We start from the raw sequence: 17,801 nt of genomic DNA, 5'->3' as shown, positions 1-17,801 counted from the left end.
TGCTGCCGGACCCCCAGGTGAGGGGCAGCACGTCTCCCCCAAACCGCGGTACAGCGCCGGTGCCCACATGTGTAACCCTGGGGGGGGCACAGTGACCTCCCCCTGCAGCCCCCCAGCCCCTGTCGCCCCCCATCCTCCCCACGGACCCCCAACAGCCCCCGCCCCTCAGCCGCCCCCCAGCAGCCGCCCCGGGGTAACCCCGGCCCCCAAACCTGCCCGGTGCCCCCCCCACCAACGCCTCAGCGGTCTCCGTAGCAACAGGCTGGCCCCGCCTCTTAAAGGGGCAGCGACCCCACCGCGGGGTTTCGCGTGGGGGGGGGCCCCACCAGCCGCGGAGGGGAAGGTTCAAACAAGTACAAATCCGATCCACTCTTTTATTTGGGGGGTGGTAGGGGAGCTCCAGTCCCCAGTACAGCAGCATTCCCCCACACCCCACCAGTGTGCCCCCGTGGCCCCATCCCAGTGTGTGTGTGTGTGTGCAGGGGGGGGCTCTGGCACCAAGCATGGGGTGCTGGAGAAGAGCCCCTTGCCTGGAGGTAGTACTGGCCCCCCTGCCTTGCTGGCTCCATCCCAGCCCCCCCCCGCCCCAAAGGAGGTGCACAGATGCACAGCACTGGGGGCTGACAGGGGAAGGGGGGGTGGGGGCTCCCTGAGTGCTGGGGGGGGAGGGGGGGAGGGAATTGGGGGCTCCCAGAAAAACGGGGGGGGTGTTAGGAAAGCCCTTAGTGCCATCCCTACAGCCCCAGTAGTGGGGTGGGGGGCTACAGACCCCCAGAAAGGGGATCGAGGTGCTTCTACTTGACAGCTGGTGACTCTCAAGTCTGGGGGAGCAAAGGCAGGGATCACTTACAGGGTGCCCACAGGACTGGGGGGTCTACTCTTCCCCTCCCAACCCTGTACCCCAGGAGGGAGATTCACAGCAAAACAAACCACACAGTCTTGGGTCCTCCGGTGCCTGAGCAGCACCCAGCCCCATGGAAAGGGGGTGTCCGGGGAGGGAGGGCAGTGTGTGGCTAGGTGGCTTTGTAGAGGTCTTTGCGCCTCCGCACCTCCTTGAGGACGCGGGCGCGGAAGATGTCAGGGTGCTCCCCCCCGCCCCGCCGCAGCCCCAGCGCTGCCTGCAGCTCCGGCCGGTGGGTCCGCAGGAAGGGGTTGTAAGTCTGCTCCTCTCCCAGCGTGGAGGGGCACTGGGGGGGCAGCCGCTCAGCCCCCCTGCCAGAGGCAGCACCCCAGCAGGGAGCGGGGATCCCCCCCAGCACCCCCCTCTCCTACGGCACCTTCCATGCAAGAGGGTGCCGGGGTGCAGCATCCCCGCTGAGGGATGGGGAACCCCACGAGGGGCTGGGGTGGGGGGGCTGCAGCCAGGGGACCCCCCCCGGTCTCACCGTGCTCCTCTTCTCCTGGCGCTGCTGCGTTGCCCACTGCAGCTTCTGCTCCAGCGCAGGGTTGTCCAGCTCCAGGAGGCTGGCGAAGGTCAGGCACTCCAGCGCGTACTCGTGGCCTGCAGACCCCCGTACCCCTTAGCTTTGCCCCCACCTGGCTCCCCAGCTCAGCAGCGGGGGCTAGGGGGGACACCGGTGGCTCTGTCCCGCTGTTGGGGACGCTCACCTGGCCATAGCAGCGTGTCCTCGCCCAAGCCCACGGCCACGTCCAGGGAGGCGAGCATGGTCTCAGGGGAGCCCTCAAACAGCCTGCCTGGACCCCCACGCAACTGCCTGTCATGGGGGGGGATTGGGGGGTCCCCCCAAGCCCTTCCCAGGGTGGGACCCCCCCTGTCCCCAGCCATCCAGGTCCAGGGTCAGGCACACTCACCGCAGCCAGCGAGGAAGAGCAGGTCCCCAGAGAAGAGGCAGGGGGGGCTGCCAAAGGGCCCCCCGTCCAGCACGTACACCATATGGCCCACAGTGTGGCCAGGCGTGGCGAGCGCCTCGAAGGTCAGGCAGCCCACGCTCACCTTCTCCCTGTCCGCAAGCGGGCTGCGCCGGGCACAGGGGTGCACCGTCAGGGTGGTGTCCGCACCCCCGTACCTCAAAACACCCCATGCAACACTTCCCTGGTACACTAGTGTCGTGAGCGTGCCAGGTCTCTGCCCATGAAGGAGGCAACGTAGTACTTGGGGGATGGACTGGTGGGTGGGTGGAGCAGGCAGTGGTGGTTGGGGGTGAAGCCCCCCCTCGCCCCAGGAGTGCTGGGGAGGATGCAGGGCGCGGGACTTACTTGGTGAGTTCTGGGATGGCATCGAGGGCGCTGCCGTACACCTTGCAGGAGCCATGCCGCTGGCGGAGCTCCGCGTTCCCCCCGCTGTGGTCCCTGGGGACAGGGAGGTCAGCACTCCTAAATGTCCCTCCCCATATCCTCCGCCCCCACATGGGTTAGGACTGGGGGTCATCTCAGCTGGGGCACCCTCTGCAGCAGCCGCTGACCCCCCCAGGTCCCCCTCTTGCTCCTTACCAGTGTTTGTGGGTACAGAATATGGCCTCCAGCATCACCCCCTCTTCTTCAATGGCAGCCTGGGAATGGGGGGGGACGATACGGACCCTGAGTACCAGTCTCTCCCTAACCCCCCCCCCCCCCCAGCTCCCCAGGTGCTGGATGAGCCCTGCCACCCTCCAACCTTGCCCCGGGCACTAACGGCTGCAGATTAGGGGCAGATTTGCCCCCCTCTGCCCCCAAAAAAGCCAGAAACATGCCACCCCCTCACCCAGGGACACCCGAGCACCAGGTCAGGGGGGGCTATGGGGGTCTCACCTGCACAGCCAGCGGGTCAGAGGGGTCGACGACAGCCGCCTGGCTGGAGCCAGTGTCGATGACCAGGTAGCTGTAGTTGTTGGAAAGCACAGGAATGGGCAGGATTTTCACTCCTGGGTGGGGACGAACAGACAGACATACATACATCAGGGCATGACCTCCCCGGCCGGGAAGGGGAGGGGGGGACCAGGCCAAACTCCCCACATGTTAAACCAAATTCTCAGTTAAACATGTTTCCGGCAATTTTGCGATGGCAAGCCCTCCCCAGCCCAAAGTGCCAGTGTTGGGGGATGTGACGGGCCCACGGTGGGGGGGATGTGACAGGCCCACGGTGGGGGGGTCTCGCCAGGACTCACCGGGGAAGCGGCAGGGCTGGGGCACGGAGTGGCCGTGCGGGTACCGCTCCCGGGCCTTCTTCACCTGCCGCTGGTAGAAGAGGTAGCCCAGCCGTGTGCGGGCGTACAGGCTGTACCTGGGGAGGGCAGACACCCCCCAGCGTTAATCCCCAGGCCCCCCAAGGAGCCCACTTGGGGAGGGGGCTGCTGCCATGACCTGGACCCTCACGAGGGACACATACAGGGTCACTTTGCCACACGTGGGGGCTGGAGGTGGCGTCATGCCCCCCTCCCCTGCCCCAGATCTGCAGTGAGGGCAGAATCGGTTCCCCAGGCAGGTCCCCCACAGCCGCTCCGGGCAGCAAGGACCGGGGAGGGGCATCACTGCAGGGGTGTCCATCTGTCCGTCCATCTGTCCAGGAGGGCTCTGCTCACCGGGAAGGGCTGGAGACCCAGGGCTTTGCCCGCAGCAGCACTCTGGCTACTGGGCATCCCCGGCTGTCCCCCCCCTGCCCCGGGGGGCCATGCCCAGGGCTGACCCCGCTCCAGGGGCCAGCCCTGGGTGCCACGGCCCCGGGGAAGAGGGAAGCGGGAGCAGAAGGGCCGAGGAAAAGGGAAGCAAGAAATGCCCCCGCGGCATGTGCCACGCAGTAGTGCAACACACACGGGCTGGGGGGCTCAAGGGGATCATTTATACAGCAGCGTTCTGGGGCTGGGGACGGGGACCGGTGCCATGAAGGATGTGCAAAGCCCCGGGTTGCAAAGCCCATCCCCGGGCCAGGGGCATCCCCCTGGATGGTTACATCCTCGGCACCGGCACCGGCAGGTACACCGGGGAGGGATCCTGCATCTATGGGGGGTGGGAGCACGAAGCCGGGGAGCGGGAGCTCCTGCCAGCACCGGGCAGCAGGGCCACGGCCGGGGCACCGGGATGGGTTAACGATTAAACCCGAGGGAACGAGCCCCGGGGCGGGAGGGTGTCAGGTCCAAGAGTGACTGTCACCGCGCTGAGGGAGCCGGCGACCGATTCCCGGCCGTAGAAAGTCCCCCCGGTAGCCGGGCTGACACGGCCTGCCCTCGCCCCGCCGGCCCGGGCAGGCTGAGCACCCGTGGAGCGCTGCCGCCCCCCCCCCCGCCCCAGCCCAGCCTCCCCGTGCCAGCGGGGCCGGAGCACACCGGGCTGGCCTCGGCCCCTCCCCGGGGGGCTCCGCACAAGCAGGGGAAGACGGGCCTTTCCTCCCGGAGGCAGAACAAAGGCGGGCGGCGGCGGCTCCCTCCCGGCGGGGGGCACCGGCGCGGCGGACACTCACCCCACGCGGAACAGCAGCGGGCCGGCGAGGGCCATGAGGGCGGCGGCGGCGCGGCGGGCGAGGCGGCAGAGGGGCAGGCAGCGGCGCAGGCAGGCGGCCCCCAGCCCGCGGGCACCGGCCGCCGCCGCCCGCAGCGCGGCCCCGCCATCCGCCGGGCGCCGCCCCCCGCGCCCCGCGGCCATGCCGCCCCGGCCACGCCCCCTCGCGCGTCACGCCACCGCCGCCGCCCCGGCCACGCCCCCCGCGCCCGCGCCCGGCGCGCCCCCTGCTGGTCACGCCGCGTCACTGCCGCGGGAACCGGGGGCCGGGGGGGGGCGCACACACCGACCGCCTCACCGGCGGAGAGGAGCGGAGCGGAGAGGAGCGGAGGGGATTCCCCCCCCACCCCCATCGCCGGAAAGGGTGTCGCCCCAGCTGACGTCGCTGCGTGGAGAAGGGGGTCCCTGAGTGACGTCAGAGCCGGCAGGAAGGAGGTCCCGGGGGGGCGGCCGGGGCCCCGTTCGGCGGGCGGGGGTCAGGGGGGTCCGTCCCGGGGAGCAGCGGGAGGGCGGGCGCACTCCCGGGCTCACCGGGCCCCCGGGGCGCAGCGGCGCGGAGCCGCCGCGGGGGGGCGCGGCGGGCGGCGGGCGGGCGGTGCCTTCCCCCGCCCCGGACGCCCCGTCCCGGCTCGTCGCGGCCGCAGCCCGGCGGAGCAGCGCGCAGCAGGTAGGGCGGCCGGCCCCGCTCCGCTCCCCCCGCCAGTCCCGGTTCCCCCCCCCGCCCGGCGGTCCCCCCCGTTCCCCGACTCCCCCCCACCCGGTTGCCCCCCCCCCCCCCCGCCGTCCCGGGCCCCCCCGTCCCGGCCCCCTCCGGTGCCATAGCCGGGGGGGTGTCCCAGCGCTGGACCGAGCGTCCCGGAGGGCGGCGGGGACCGGGCGAGGGTGGGAGGCCGGTCCCTGAACCGCGGGGACGCGCTGCGAGCCCCCGCACCCCCATCCCCGGAGCGGGTGGGGGCACTTCGGGTCGAGGTCCGGCGTGGCGGGGGGGAGCGGGGACGGAGCGGGGTCCCGCGGGCAGGGACGCGGGGGGACAGGACCCCCACGGGCGGGACCCGGCTGTAGGGCTGGTGCCGTTTTCCGGACCCCACGGGATCGCGTGGGGGGGAATCGGGGCGTGGCGTGGGGTGATCCGGAGGGGGGCACCGTCCTTTGTGCTGTGGAGGGTGTCCCCACGGACCCCGTGGGGTGTCTCAGGCGGTGAGGGCACGGGTCTGTGCCTGGCAGGGTGTGGGGTGGCACCGTGGGGTGTGTGTGGGGACCGGCTCTGGGTGGTGTGGGGGCGCCTGGGCTTGGGCAGAGGAGGACAGCTCTGTCACACACCCCTGCCCCCCGGGAGGGGGTCGCGGGGGGGGGGGGCAGAGAGGCGGCGGCAATGCTGAGGTCTTGCAAACTCGTGTCCTATGTGAGCGGCATGGGGACAGGCAGTGGGGTGGGGCAGCGGGGGAACCCGGCCTGGGTGGGCCGCGCTGACCCCCCCGGCGTCAGCCTGGCTGGGCTGGGCTGAGCCAGGCCAAGTTGTGTTGTGCTGTGTTGGGTTGTGCCGTGCCGTGCCGTACGGAGGAGCTGTGCCGTACCAGGCCGTGCTGTGCTGTACCAAGCTGTGCCACGGTGTACCAGGCTGTGCCGTGCTGTACCAAGCCATGCCATACCAAGCCGTGCCGTACCAGGCTGTGCCATCCCGTACCGGGCTGTGCCGTGCCGTACCAGGCCGTGCTGTGCTGTACCAAGCCATGCCATGCCATACCAGGCTGTGCCGTGCCGTACCAAGCCGTGCCGTGCTGTACCAGGCTGTGCCGTGCTGTACCAAGCCATGCCATGCCATACCAGGCCGTGCTGTGCTGTACCAAGCCATGCCATGCCATACCAGACCGTGCCGTGCTGTACCAAGCCGTGCCGTGCTGTACCAGGCCGTGCTGTGCTGTACCAAGCCATGCCATGCTATACCAGGCCATGCTGTGCCGTAACAAGCCATGCCATGCTGTACCAGGCTGTGCCGTACCAAGCCGTGCCGTGCTGTACCAGGCTGTGCCGTGCCGTACCAAGCCATGCCATGCCGTACCAAGCCGTGCCGTGCCGTACCAAGCCGTGCCGTACCAGGCTGTGCCGTGCTGTACCAAGCCGTGCCGTACCAAGCCGTGCCGTACCAGGCTGTGCCGTGCCGTACCAAGCCGTGCCACACTGGTGGGAGTTTCCAGGTTCCTCTGGGAAGTCAGATGCTTTCCCAGGCAGCCTCACCGTGGGGAGCCATGGGGAAAGCGGGGAGCCCTGGCCCCCACCCCAAACCCCGGTCCCCCTCCGAGGTGCCCCTTGGTCCCTGTGGAGCTGGTGGCAGGGGCCTGAGCCCGGCAGGAACGCTGGGGTGGCCGGTGGGGATGCTGCCTGGTGCCACCCATGGAGCCGTGCCGGGGGTGACGGCCGCCTGCACCCCAGTTCCCTGCTACGTGCGCCTTATCTGTGCTGAGTCACGGTGGCAGCGCAGAGCAGCACCCTGTCCCCGGGGACGGCGCGTCATGCCGGGGCCACTGAGCCAGCCCAGGTGGCCCTGTGGCCGGTGACTTCTGGTTTCGGGGCCCCGCTGTGCCGCGTCGTGGGGAGGGTGCAGGCTGCTGCCTGCCTCCCTGGGTGTGGTGGCTGCAGGGACCCGTCAGGCTGGTTCCTTCCCCACCCTGAGGCCGCCCCGCTGGGGTGGGGACAGGAGGGGCTGGGGCAGCTGGCGGACCCCTGCCACGGGGTGCCGGCCATGGGCACAGGGTGGGACCCCTCGATGACCATGTGCCAGCCAGATACACCCCGCTTTCCCCAGATGCCTGGGTTGCTTCCTGGGGGCTCCGGTTCCCCCTAACTGGGTGCCAGTCACAGGGGTTTTCCTGGGGTCAGGCTCCTATTTTGGGCCCTTCCCTGGCCCCGCAGACGAGGCAGTGCCAGGGGGCACCGGGTGCTTTTTGGGAAACCGCGGAGCAGCAAAAGTGAAACTTCCCGGCCGGGTGGTCACCGCCACGCTGGTTATTTTCGTCACCGCCGTCATTGCGATGGTGAAGGGCGGTGTGGCTGTGGCAGCTCTGCCGCGGCTGGGACGGACAAACGGCGGGAGGGATGGAAGGACGGACGCTGAGCTGCTTGCCCTGGCCTGGCATGGCTGGCTTGGGCGTGCCCCCTCCAGCACCGCTGCCCGCCCAGCGCAGCCTTGGAAGCGCTGGCGTCATGCTGGAGAACGTGCCAGGTCCCCTCCCAGCCCAGTCCCAGTCGGGGTCAGATCCTTGTCCCTTCCTGGGGTCACGTCACCGCTGCGGGCAGGGGGGACGCAGGGGGTCCTGGCACCTGCCTGGGGCTTCGGGGTGAGCGTCCCCCGGTGCCAGTGCTGGGGGGGTGGCAGGCGGGTAAAGGACTGGCACTGGCTCCTGGCAGTGCCGTTGTTTTCCTGGCCTTGGAGGTCTTGTCTTCCTCCTCCTCCTCCTCCTCCTCCTGGGGCCAAGCCCGGCAGCTGGCCCTGGGCCCGGGCTGGCTGCTCACGGCTGCCGGGGGCTCTGCGAGGGGGCCCGGCACGGATGGGGAGGGGAGCTCAGCCCCAGGGGGGTCCTGGCTCCCCTCCCTGGGGATGCGTCCACCCCTCTCCGAGGTGACGCAGGTGGCACTTGTCCCTATAACTCCCTGGGGGGGACTCAGGAATTCTGGAGCCCCCACGTGACCCACTGGGCTGCTGGGCGGGGGGCACCCCCGAAATGGGGGGGGGGCAGTGGGGTCTGCATGGGTGTGATCAGGATCAGGCCCTGTGTTTCCATCCCAGGCAGCCGCAGGGTGATGCTGTTTGTCCCCAGGTGCTCCCTGCCCCCCGGCGATGGCAGGGTGGGCTCCGGCGGCCGGAGGGGTCACGTCCCTGCTGGAGAGGTCACGTCCCTGCCGTGGCTTGAGTCAGCGCGTGGCCATGCCCTGCCCATGGCTGGCCACTGACGCAGGCGCTGGGGACTCAGGGCACAGGAATGCGGGTGGCCCTGGCCGAGGGACAGTGGGGATGTCGCTCGCCTCTCATTGACCCACTGGCCAGCTTGTCCTTATTAATTAGAAGCCGCTATTAAAGTGGGAGGGGGAGGTTTTGCGGCTCCACCGTCGCCTGTGTCGCCGTACCTGCGGCTCCACTCGCCGGGGACGCGTCCTGCCCAGGGAGGGGGACCCGCACTGACACCCCCCATCTTCTCTCCCCTCCAGGTGCCTGCGGAAGGCGCAGGGAGCCGGCATGGCGCAGCCCAACGCGCCCCCACCCTATGATGACAAGAACCCCCTCTACCCCCCGCCCCCGGGGGTGTACCCCCAGCCCCCCCACTACGCCGGGGGGTACCCGCAGCCCGGGGGATACCCTGCAGCAGGGGGCTACGCGCAGCCAGGGGGGTACCCAGCAGCAGGGGGGTACCCCCAGCCGGGGATGGCCATGCCCACCATGCCCGTTCGGTTCGGTAAGTGGGGGCACCTTGGATTTTTTTTTTGGGGGGGGGGGGGGCATTAGAAACAGCGTGCTATGGGGGGCTGCGCAACCCACCCTGGTGCTGAGGGGTGTCCCCCACCGCAGGTGACGATGGCATCGGGGACGGCTCCCCCTTCCAATCGGCCGATTGGGACGACAAGAAAGTCCGGCACACCTTCATCCGCAAGGCGAGTCCCGGTGGGCCGGGGGCATCTGTCAGGGTCGGGGGGCACCTGTTGGGGTGGGGGGCCGGGTGCTGACCCCCCGCCCTGTCTCTTGCAGGTCTATGCCATCATCTCCCTGCAGCTGCTGGTGACGGTGGGGATCATCGCTGTGTTCACCTTTGTGTGAGTGGAGGGTCCCTCCTTAGCCTTGCCCCAAAAAAGAGGGGAGCCTGGCTCCATGTCCCCTGGGGGGGGTCCCGAGGGGACAGTAGTTGCTGTTCCCCCTCCCTCACGCTCATCCCTCCCGTCCCGCAGCTCCCCTGTCCGCTCCTTTGTCCAGAGGAACGTCGCCATCTACTACGCCTCGTAGTGAGTAGGGGGTCCACTGGCTTCTGCCCCCCCCGGGGTGCCCTCTGGCAGCTGGCACCCCACAGTCGCAGCCTCCCAGCCCGGGGGGGGTCCTGGTGGGGGGGTTGCAGGGCTGACACCTGCTGTCTCTCTCTGCAGCGCCGTGTTCCTGGTGACCTACCTGGTGCTGGTCTGCTGCCAGGGTCCCCGGTGAGTCGCTGGTGGCTGGGACGTCTGGTGTGGGGGTGTGCGGATATGGGGGGGTGTCTCCAGGGCATCAGGAGGGGGGTCCCTGCCTGGGGCTGCCCCCAGGGGGTGGGGACTGGGGGGACACGACATGGCCACTGTCACCAGCTCACCTCTCTCCCCGTTTCGTCCACAGGAGACGCTTCCCCTGGAACATCATCCTGCTGAGCATCTTTGTGAGTGGGCTGGGGCTGGCGGGGGGGGGCTGGTGGTGCCCCCACGGCACCCCGGCTCCCCAGGCGGGCTGGGAGGGATAGGGGGATGCGAGGGCAGGTGGGGGGCAGCCAGGAACGGCTACCCCTCATGGTGCCGCTCGCCCCACTGAGCCCACCCTTCTCCTCTCCCACAGACGCTGGCCATGGGGCTGATGACGGGGACGATAGCCAGGTACGCCCCGGGGACCCCGCAGTGACAGGAGCTGGGGTCTCTCCTGTTCCCCACCGTGCGGCTGGCTCAAATGAGAGGCTGCTGGGAGCCGGGAGACGCCCCAGTCCCCTGGGCTCAGGGACAGCGGGGTCCCTGCCCGGGATCGGGGCCATGGGGTGTCACCAACACCCCCCTGGCAGGGGGATGCCGAAGCGTGGGGTGACTCTGGTGTCCCCTCCGTCCGCAGCATGTACCGGACTAACGCCGTCCTGATCGCCATGATCATCACTGCCATCGTGGCCATCATTGTCACCATCTTCTGCTTCCAGACCAAGGCAAGGAGGGGGACATGCCCTGCCCTGCCCTGCCCAGGGGGGGTCAGGCACGGGGAACCCAGCGGTGGGGATACCCCAGGCTCGCCCATGATATATGTGTGCGTCTGTGTGTGTGTGTGTGTCCCTGTCCCCGGCAGGTTGATTTTACATCGTGCCCGGGGCTCTTCTGCGTGCTGGGCATTGTGGTCATGGTGACCGGGATCGTCACTGCCATCGTCCTCTCCTTCAAATATGTGAGTGGGGGGGACAGAGGGGCTGTGGGGTGCCACGGGTGTCCCTGGTTGGGTATCCTCAGGGCTAGTATGGGCAGGGGGGTTTGGGTGGTCCCCCTTTGCCGGGAAGCAGGGTGTGGTGCTGGCCACGGCAGAGGCAGCTTGCCCGAAGGGAGAGGGTGCATCGGCATCAGCATCAGCGGCATCTCCTTGGGAGCTGGGTGCGGGCAGGACCTGCCTTGCCTTGCCCGCTGCCTGCCAGCACCCAGCTCACCCTGCCCGCGTCTCCTTCCCTGCGCAGGTCCCCTGGCTCCATATGCTGTATGCAGCCATCGGTGCCATCGCCTTCACCCTGGTGAGTTCACAGCTGGGGTGGGCAGAGGGTGTCAGGCAGGGAACTGGGGGGGGCAGAGAACTGGGGGGTGGGGAACCCACCCCACTTCCCTCCCTGGCCCCCTCTGCCCCCCCAGTTCCTTGCCTATGACACCCAACTTGTGCTGGGGAACAGGAAGAACACGCTGAGCCCCGAGGAGTACATCTACGGTGCCCTCACCATCTACACTGACATCATCTACATCTTCACCTTCATCCTGCAGATTGTGGGCCGGGATTAGCCCCGGGACCCCTCCTGTCCCCCTCCCTGCTGCCCCTCACCCCCTCCTTTGGCCCCTGTACAGGATACGGCCACTTACCATGACTCCTAACGCTTCAGCATCCCTACCCGTAGGCTGCTAAGGAAAGGGCTTCCCTTGATCACCCCCCCACAAGCCTCCAAGGGTGGTGGTGGGGACCGGCCGCCAGTGTTTGGGCAGTGCCCGGCCTCGGCACCGCTCGCTGAGGCTGTGCTGGTGGTGCCGAGCTGGCACCGGAGCGCCACGGTCCTGCCTGGGCACAGGGAGCTGGCAGTGGCCGCTGGGATCGTGTTGGGATTTTTTTGGCAGAGCCCGGTCGGTGCAATTCACTCAGTGCCTTAAACGCGGCTCTGGCCGTGCCCCCCTCCCCAACCTGCGGCAGTGCCCGGTGCAGGCAGGGGGCAGCTGGGACCCCCATGGCAGGACTCGTGGCAGAGCTCATGTCGCAGAGGCCCCGCAGCCATGGATGCGGGCAAAGTTGCACTTGCTAAATAAAACACTTTAATTTTCCAGACGGTCCCAGTCTTAGTGATGTGGCGAAACCTGTGGACAGCCTTAACGGGGGCTGTGGCCCAGGGCAGCGCAAACCCTGCTTTGGGGCGGAAAACCAAGGTCGAGGTGCTCTAGGTCTGGCCTCCCTCCCCTGCCCGTACCCTTCCGCCCTTGTGGGCAGAACGCCGGCGGCAGGGCTGCTGGGCCTCCCCCGCTGCGGGGGCAGGCAGAGCCTGGGCCTGAGCGCGGAGGGAGCGACCGCAGCGGCACCGAGCTGTTCCACTCACCAGGCATGAGGTTTATTTGTCCCTATCCAGCCCCACAACCACCCCACGGGCTGTACAGGGCAGGCAGGTGCCAGTGTCGCGTGTCCCACGGGGCTGGTGTCCCCTCGGCCGGTCCCTTCGAGGTGCCACGGTGCCAGGCTGGGGGCGGGGGCAGCCCAGCTATGCCCCCCTGGCCACCCTCTTGTATCGCTCGGTCTCGTACTCGCCCTGGTTGGCTTCCATCATCTTTCGGCGGATTTTGATCTGCTCCAGACGGTTTTTGTCCACTTCCCGCTTGGCCAGGAGGAAGAGGATGATGCCGGAGGGCAATCCGATGGCCCTGCAGGACAGCCGGCGGGCAGGAGATGGAGAGAGCCAGCGGGGAGACGAGGGCCCTGTGCCACCCTGGGGCGGCACGGACACCCCCCCGCTCAGCGCTGCGGGCCCCCAGGACCCCCCCCCCGTCCCTCCAGGCCCCGCAGAGCAGCGGAGCTTCCCGGTGCAGAGCCTCTCCCGCCGCCGGCGCCACTCACCAGGCCACCCCCACGGGCTTCATCGGGTTCTTGCCCTTCTTGCGCGTGGGGATGTACTCCACCCCCTCGGGGGGCCCCCCGCTGCCAGGCTCCGGGCCGGCCCGTGGCCCTGCCGGCCGGCGGCAGCTCTGCCCGAGGAGCCGTGTGCCCAGCGGGGCCGGCCACCCCCGGGGCCTGGCGGGACCCACTGCCGGTCCTGCCGCCGCCAGCAACCCTGCAGGGAGAGAGGCGTTAGGAAGGGGCGGCCACGGGGCAGCCCGGGGGGCCCAGCCCCAGCTGCCCTGCCCGTACCCCTGCCCTTACTCCTGCCCGTACCCCTGCCCTTGCCCTTGCCCCTGCCCCGGCGGCAGGGGGAGCTCGAGGGCGGGGCCTGAGCCGTGCGGGGCGTGGCCAAGGGCGAGGGGCGTGGCCAAGCGCGCCAGGGGCGTGGCTCTCAGACCTCTCCTCAAGCGGGCGGGGCGGGGCCGAGGCCCTGCGGGCCGGTCCTGGGGACGTCCCGGGGGTTGGGCGTCGGGGGCCGCGGGGCCGTGCGGTGAGGGTGGTGGCGGGACGCTCCCGGTCCCCCCGCCCCGGGGCCGCCCCCTCCGCCCGCCCGCCCGCCGTTACCCCGCAGTCCGCCGAGCGCCGCCGCCATGGTGGGCCGTGCCATGTGCGGCAGTCCCGCTGCATGCCGGGAGCTGCAGTCCGCCGTGCAGGGGCGGTGCTGCCCGGGCTGCGCGCTAGAAACTACAACTCCCAGAGAGCACCGCGCGGGGCGGAGCCGGCCTACGCTGCTGGCGGAAGGGGCGGGGTCCGGGTGAGGGCGCGGGTCGGGGTTGGCTGAGGCGGGAGGGCGGCGGGCGGGGATTGGCCAGGGCGGGGCGAGCGGCGGAAGCGGCGGCGGCGGGGTGGGGTGCGCGGGCAGGCCGGCATGGAGCCCGCCGAGGGCCCGGGGGCGCTGGGCTTCCACGGCGACGAGGAGATCATCGAGGTGGTGGAGCTGGGCCCGCCCGGGCCGGGTGAGACGGGGCGCCCCGCGCCGCGCACCGGGCAGGGCTTGCGGGGGCTCCGGCCTCCCGCCGGGGCACCGGGCCCACTCCGGCCCCGCCCCAGCGCCAGGCCCGGCCCGGCCGCGGGTCCCCGGCCCGTTCCCCGCCCCCCCCGGGCTTGCGGCCTCTCCCCGCGTCGCGCTCCGCTCCTTCGCGGCCCCGCTGCTCCGGGTCTCCCGGCCGCGGTAGCATCGGGATCGCGCGTCCCCCCCGCTGCCCCGTCCCCCGGCCGCCTGCCCTGGGAGGGCCGAGCCGGGCAGGCCGCGACCGCGTCCTGACCTTCGCCCTCTGCAGATGACCTGGCCGACGAGATGGAGGACGTGGACTTTGACGACGAGGGGGCGGCAGACCCCGACGCCGAGGCTTGGGAGACGGAGGACGACGAGGGGGTGGAGGAGGGCATGGAGGCGCAGGACGACAGCGAGGTCACGTTCTCCCTCCACTCGGGTGAGTGGTGGGCGCGGGCAGCGGCAGCCGGGGTCCCCCTCGGGACCTGCTCCCACCCTGGCTTTCCGCAGAGCAAGGCGCACAGCAGGTCCTTGCCAGGCTGCCGTCTCCCGGCCCTCCCTGGGACAGCCGTCACGGCTCAGGGCTGCGATGCCTTGGGCTTTGCTGGCTTCTAACTCACGCTCCGGTAGAGAAGCCCTTGGAGCCTCCTACCGTGGTGGCTCGCCCTGAGCTCAGCAGACAGCCTGTGCTGCTCTTCCCCCGCCGGAAGAACGGATTCCCACTGGTTTGGGTTGGGAGTTCAGCTCGCTGACATCCCACCCAGACCTGGCCTTGCGTGGGGTTTGGATCCCCTGGGAATGTCGGGTGGGGCGTGAGCGGCGTCTGAGCCATGTAGCCTCTCTCTTCTCTTTTGTGAAGCTTCTGTTTTCTGTGTGAGCCTCGACCCCAAGACCAACACGCTGGCAGTGACGGGCGGGGAGGACGACAAGGCCTTTGTGTGGCGTGTGAGTGACGGAGAGCTCCTGTTTGAATGCTCAGGTGAGGTGCTCGAGGCTGTCCGAGTGAGTGGCCGTGTCTCCTCCCTGCCACGTCTCTCCGGACATGCTCTTCCCCAGCCGATGCTCTGCTGGAGCCAGGCTCCTGACCATCCTCCGTAGCTTGGCCTGAGCAGTCTCTGTCCCCTAACGTCTCTAGGACACAAGGACTCGGTCACCTGTGCTGGCTTCAGTCACGACTCTGTGTTTGTGGCCACGGGTGACATGTCTGGGCTTATCAAAGTGTGGCGGGTGGACACCAAGGAAGAAGTTTGGTCCTTTGAGGTGGGGGACTTGGAGGTGAGTGGTGGGACCCCTTGTGCCGTGGGGAGCTTGTGGGCCAGCAGCCAGGACTCAGCTGGGTGGCAGGGGAGACGCCACCCCCATGACACTGCCTGTCCCTCTCCTTGCCCAGTGGATGGAGTGGCACCCTCAAGCCCACGTCCTTCTGGCGGGCACGGCTGATGGCAACTCCTGGATGTGGAAGATCCCCAGTGGAGACTGCAAAACCTTCCAGGGCCCTGCATGCCCGGCCACGTGTGGCAGGATCCTGCCTGATGGTGAGGCACGGGAGCTGTCTGGAGTGGGGAACGTCACCAGATCCTGCTGCCGCCATCTGCCCTCCTGCTTCTGCCAGTCTGTGCTGAGCGGGAGGTGGAGGGACGAGGGGAGCTCTGGCTCTATCCGCTGGCTCTGTCTCACCCAGGGAAGCGAGCAGTGGTGGGGTATGAGGACGGGACCATGCGCATCTGGGACTTGAAGCAGGGAACCTCGCTGCATGTCCTGAAAGGTAGGGAAGAGGGTAGTCACCTGGAGGGCTCCGTAATTGGGGAATGGCCACTTCCAGTGGGCTCTGACCTCTGCCCCGGTGAAGAGGTGGCACTGTCCGAGGCCAGGAGCTGCCAGAGGGAGCCTGGTGCTGGGTTTCCCTGTCACCACAGGTGGCTGCTCCTTGCCACCAGGGTGATGGCAGAGCCGGGCAAGGTGGAGGCTGCAGGAGGGTGGGTTTCGAGGCCCACTGGCTCTCCACGGGGAGGACATGCGGAGCTCATGCCTCTCCTGCTCACCCCCCAGGCCAGGACGGCCACCAGGACCCCTTGACGTGTGTGGCCAGCAACCAGGATGGCAGTTTGATCATGACGGGCTCTGTGGACTGTCACGCCAAGCTGGTCAACTCCGCCACGGGCAAGGTGGGTCCGTGTGGGAGGGGCAGAGCCAGGAGCCCTGGGGGACCGGATTCCCAAGCCCCTGTCCTGGGCCAGGCCGCTGTCTCCGGCTGGTTCAGGGCTCTGCCGGCCCCGAGCAGCCTGTGGTGGCCACCGGCAGCCAGCAGGAGGCGCCCTTGGCCAACACAACTGCTTCTTCCCAGCTACTGGTGGGACCTGTAGCTGGGTGGTCGCGCTGGGTTCGTAGAAGGAAGTTTCCCCCTTGTTTGCTCCGAGGAGCCGAGGTTTTGGGGTTGGGCCTTGGTATCCAGGGGGTGTAGGCTCGATCCCGGGTAAGGAAGGGGACCTCAGTGTGAATCGGGGACTAGTCAGCCTCCCTCCACCCAGGTGGTGTGCGTCTTCAAGATGGAGAGCGTGGCCCCCAAGGCCCCCACTGGCGAGGGCGAGGAGGCAGAGTCCAACTCGGTGGAGTCGCTGGGCTTCTGTAATGTGTGAGTGTGGGGACAGCCCCTCTTCAGTGCTCGATCTTACAGGGGTTGTTTACAAACAGATCCATTTCCATCCCTTGCGCTCGTTCTGCTGTGTTTCTCTCACCTCCATCCTCCCCAGCTGGCTGTGGAGAGCCCGGGTCACTTGGGTGTGACACAGAGGACAAGGCACACCAGCTGCTTAGTCCTCCCGCAACCTGCTGGGTTTCTGGGCTAGCCTGATGGACCACTGTTTGGCTGGGATACCCTCCAGACAGCTGCTGGGGATCTTTGCTACCAGGACATTGTCTTCTCCCTTGTGAACCCTGGGCTGGTTGCTGACTCTCGCTCTCGTGTTGGGTTTCGTGCCTCTGGCCATTGGGTTGTCCCTCATCTTCTTGATATGCTGTAGCCCTCAGCATAGGGTTTGCCTTCAACCTTGATCCTTCACGTGCTTCCATCCCTGCTTCCCCCAGGCCCACGTAATGCTTGTTCCACTCTCTGCAGGATGCCACTGGCTGCTGTGGGCTACCTGGACGGCACGCTGGCTATCTATGACCTGTCCACACAGACCTTGAGGCATAAGTGCCAACACGAGGTACTGCCCTACCCCCTCTCCCTAGGCCTCGGGGAGGGGGGGGGGATGTCTTTGGGCCCATTTGAGACCTCCCTTGGAGCCCAGGGGCTTTCCTGGGGCCAGTTCCCAATTTGTGCTTCTCCCTCAGCCCCTTGGCTTCCCCAAAGGCAGCCGCAGTCCCTGCACAGAGGACGTGCCCCATAGCTTGGCCCTGGCTCTCCTATCTGTGGGGATGGCGACAACGGCGGGGGGGGGGACAGGGGGACACACACGGGGACATGTGGGGGGAGCTGAGACTTGCTGGGTGTCCCCAGTACTCACCCTGTGGCCTCCCCCTGCCCCAGTCGGGGATCGTGCAGTTGCTGTGGGAGGAGAGCTCGGCCGTGGTGTACACCTGCAGCCTGGACGGGGCCGTGCGGCTCTGGGACGCCCGCTCAGGGAAGATGATCAGCGAGTACCGAGGGCACTCGGCTGAAATCCTCGACTTTGCTGTCAACAAGTGAGCGGAGAACCCCTAGACCCCTTCCCTGATGGGTGGAGGGACCAGGGGTGGCAGGGGCCTCCAGCCTCAGGAACTCGAATCACAAGCTGTCTCTCCTTTGGGTGCCCCTGGGGTCTGGTCTAAAGGAGGGGGACAGACCCAGGTCCATATTGAGACTTGAGGGTCTCAAGCAGGAGTCGGACAGGTCAGAGCTGGGCCAGGGGTGTTGGTGAGGGATGCCTAAAGCCCCCAGCCCCATCTCTGAGCCCTGTCTCCCCCCAGGGATGCCTCCATTGTGGTGACGACCTCTGGTGACCACCAAGCCAAAGTATTCTGCGTCCAGCGCCCCGATCGCTAGGAACTGTGCTGAGGGATGGTGTCCTGGCTCTGCCAGGTGGCTCGTGTACAGAGGGATGAGGGAGATGGGCTTCACCACCCTTCTCCAGTGCGTGCTTTGTAATTTTCCAGCCTGCCCCGCTTTGCCCTCACCATCTAGGGGCCAAGCCTGGGGTTTTGTATGAAAATGTCTTTTAATTATATAAATTATTTCACTTAACTGGATGCCATGCACTCTGCTTGTTGGGGGGAAGAGGACCTGGGGAGCTGTGTTCCCTCCCT

At 68.4% G+C, this 17,801-nt stretch overlaps 3 protein-coding genes across 6 annotated transcripts; 2 read left to right on the top strand and 1 right to left on the bottom strand.

The window, feature by feature from the left end:
* Positions 1–376: 376 nt before the first annotated feature.
* On the bottom strand, positions 377–13,178 carry PNKD (PNKD metallo-beta-lactamase domain containing). Of its 2 annotated transcripts, XM_072875262.1 has the most exons (10): positions 13,088–13,178; positions 12,482–12,695; positions 3,105–3,220; positions 2,749–2,861; positions 2,452–2,510; positions 2,218–2,310; positions 1,813–1,976; positions 1,609–1,695; positions 1,386–1,501; positions 377–1,187 (listed from the first exon to the last, which is right to left on the bottom strand). In XM_072875262.1, the coding sequence occupies exons 1-10, from the start codon at positions 13,128–13,130 to the stop codon at positions 1,014–1,016; spliced, it is 1,179 nt and encodes a 392-aa protein (XP_072731363.1). In that variant the 5' UTR covers positions 13,131–13,178; the 3' UTR covers positions 377–1,013. The 2 variants fall into 2 exon arrangements, with proteins under 2 accessions (XP_072731363.1, XP_072731362.1); XM_072875261.1 differs by lacking the exons at positions 12,482–12,695; positions 13,088–13,178 and adding an exon at positions 4,394–4,575 and having other exon boundaries at positions 378–1,187.
* Positions 4,678–11,702, top strand: TMBIM1 (transmembrane BAX inhibitor motif containing 1). 2 transcript variants are annotated; one of them, XM_072875265.1, is made up of 12 exons: positions 4,678–4,866; positions 8,635–8,879; positions 8,993–9,075; positions 9,170–9,234; positions 9,367–9,420; positions 9,559–9,609; positions 9,782–9,821; positions 9,995–10,032; positions 10,259–10,346; positions 10,484–10,579; positions 10,860–10,913; positions 11,029–11,702. In XM_072875265.1, the coding sequence occupies exons 2-12, from the start codon at positions 8,663–8,665 to the stop codon at positions 11,170–11,172; spliced, it is 930 nt and encodes a 309-aa protein (XP_072731366.1). In that variant the 5' UTR covers positions 4,678–4,866; positions 8,635–8,662; the 3' UTR covers positions 11,173–11,702. The 2 variants fall into 2 exon arrangements, with proteins under 2 accessions (XP_072731366.1, XP_072731365.1); XM_072875264.1 differs by lacking the exon at positions 4,678–4,866 and adding an exon at positions 4,966–5,098.
* A 158-nt stretch (positions 13,179–13,336) lies between the features above and the next one.
* On the top strand, positions 13,337–17,739 carry AAMP (angio associated migratory cell protein). 2 transcript variants are annotated; one of them, XM_072875259.1, is made up of 11 exons: positions 13,337–13,479; positions 13,804–13,956; positions 14,377–14,496; positions 14,653–14,792; positions 14,908–15,052; positions 15,199–15,282; positions 15,567–15,682; positions 16,046–16,149; positions 16,633–16,723; positions 17,047–17,201; positions 17,466–17,739. In XM_072875259.1, the coding sequence occupies exons 1-11, from the start codon at positions 13,392–13,394 to the stop codon at positions 17,539–17,541; spliced, it is 1,272 nt and encodes a 423-aa protein (XP_072731360.1). In that variant the 5' UTR covers positions 13,337–13,391; the 3' UTR covers positions 17,542–17,739. The 2 variants fall into 2 exon arrangements, with proteins under 2 accessions (XP_072731360.1, XP_072731361.1); XM_072875260.1 differs by lacking the exon at positions 17,047–17,201.
* The last annotated feature ends 62 nt before the right edge of the window (positions 17,740–17,801 follow it).

The sequence above is a fragment of the Ciconia boyciana genome, chromosome 10 (assembly GCF_034638445.1).
Source record: "Ciconia boyciana chromosome 10, ASM3463844v1, whole genome shotgun sequence".
Lineage (NCBI taxonomy): Eukaryota > Metazoa > Chordata > Aves > Ciconiiformes > Ciconiidae > Ciconia > Ciconia boyciana.
Note: the sequence above shows the minus strand (reverse complement) of the source record. Positions and strands in the feature narration are given on the sequence as shown.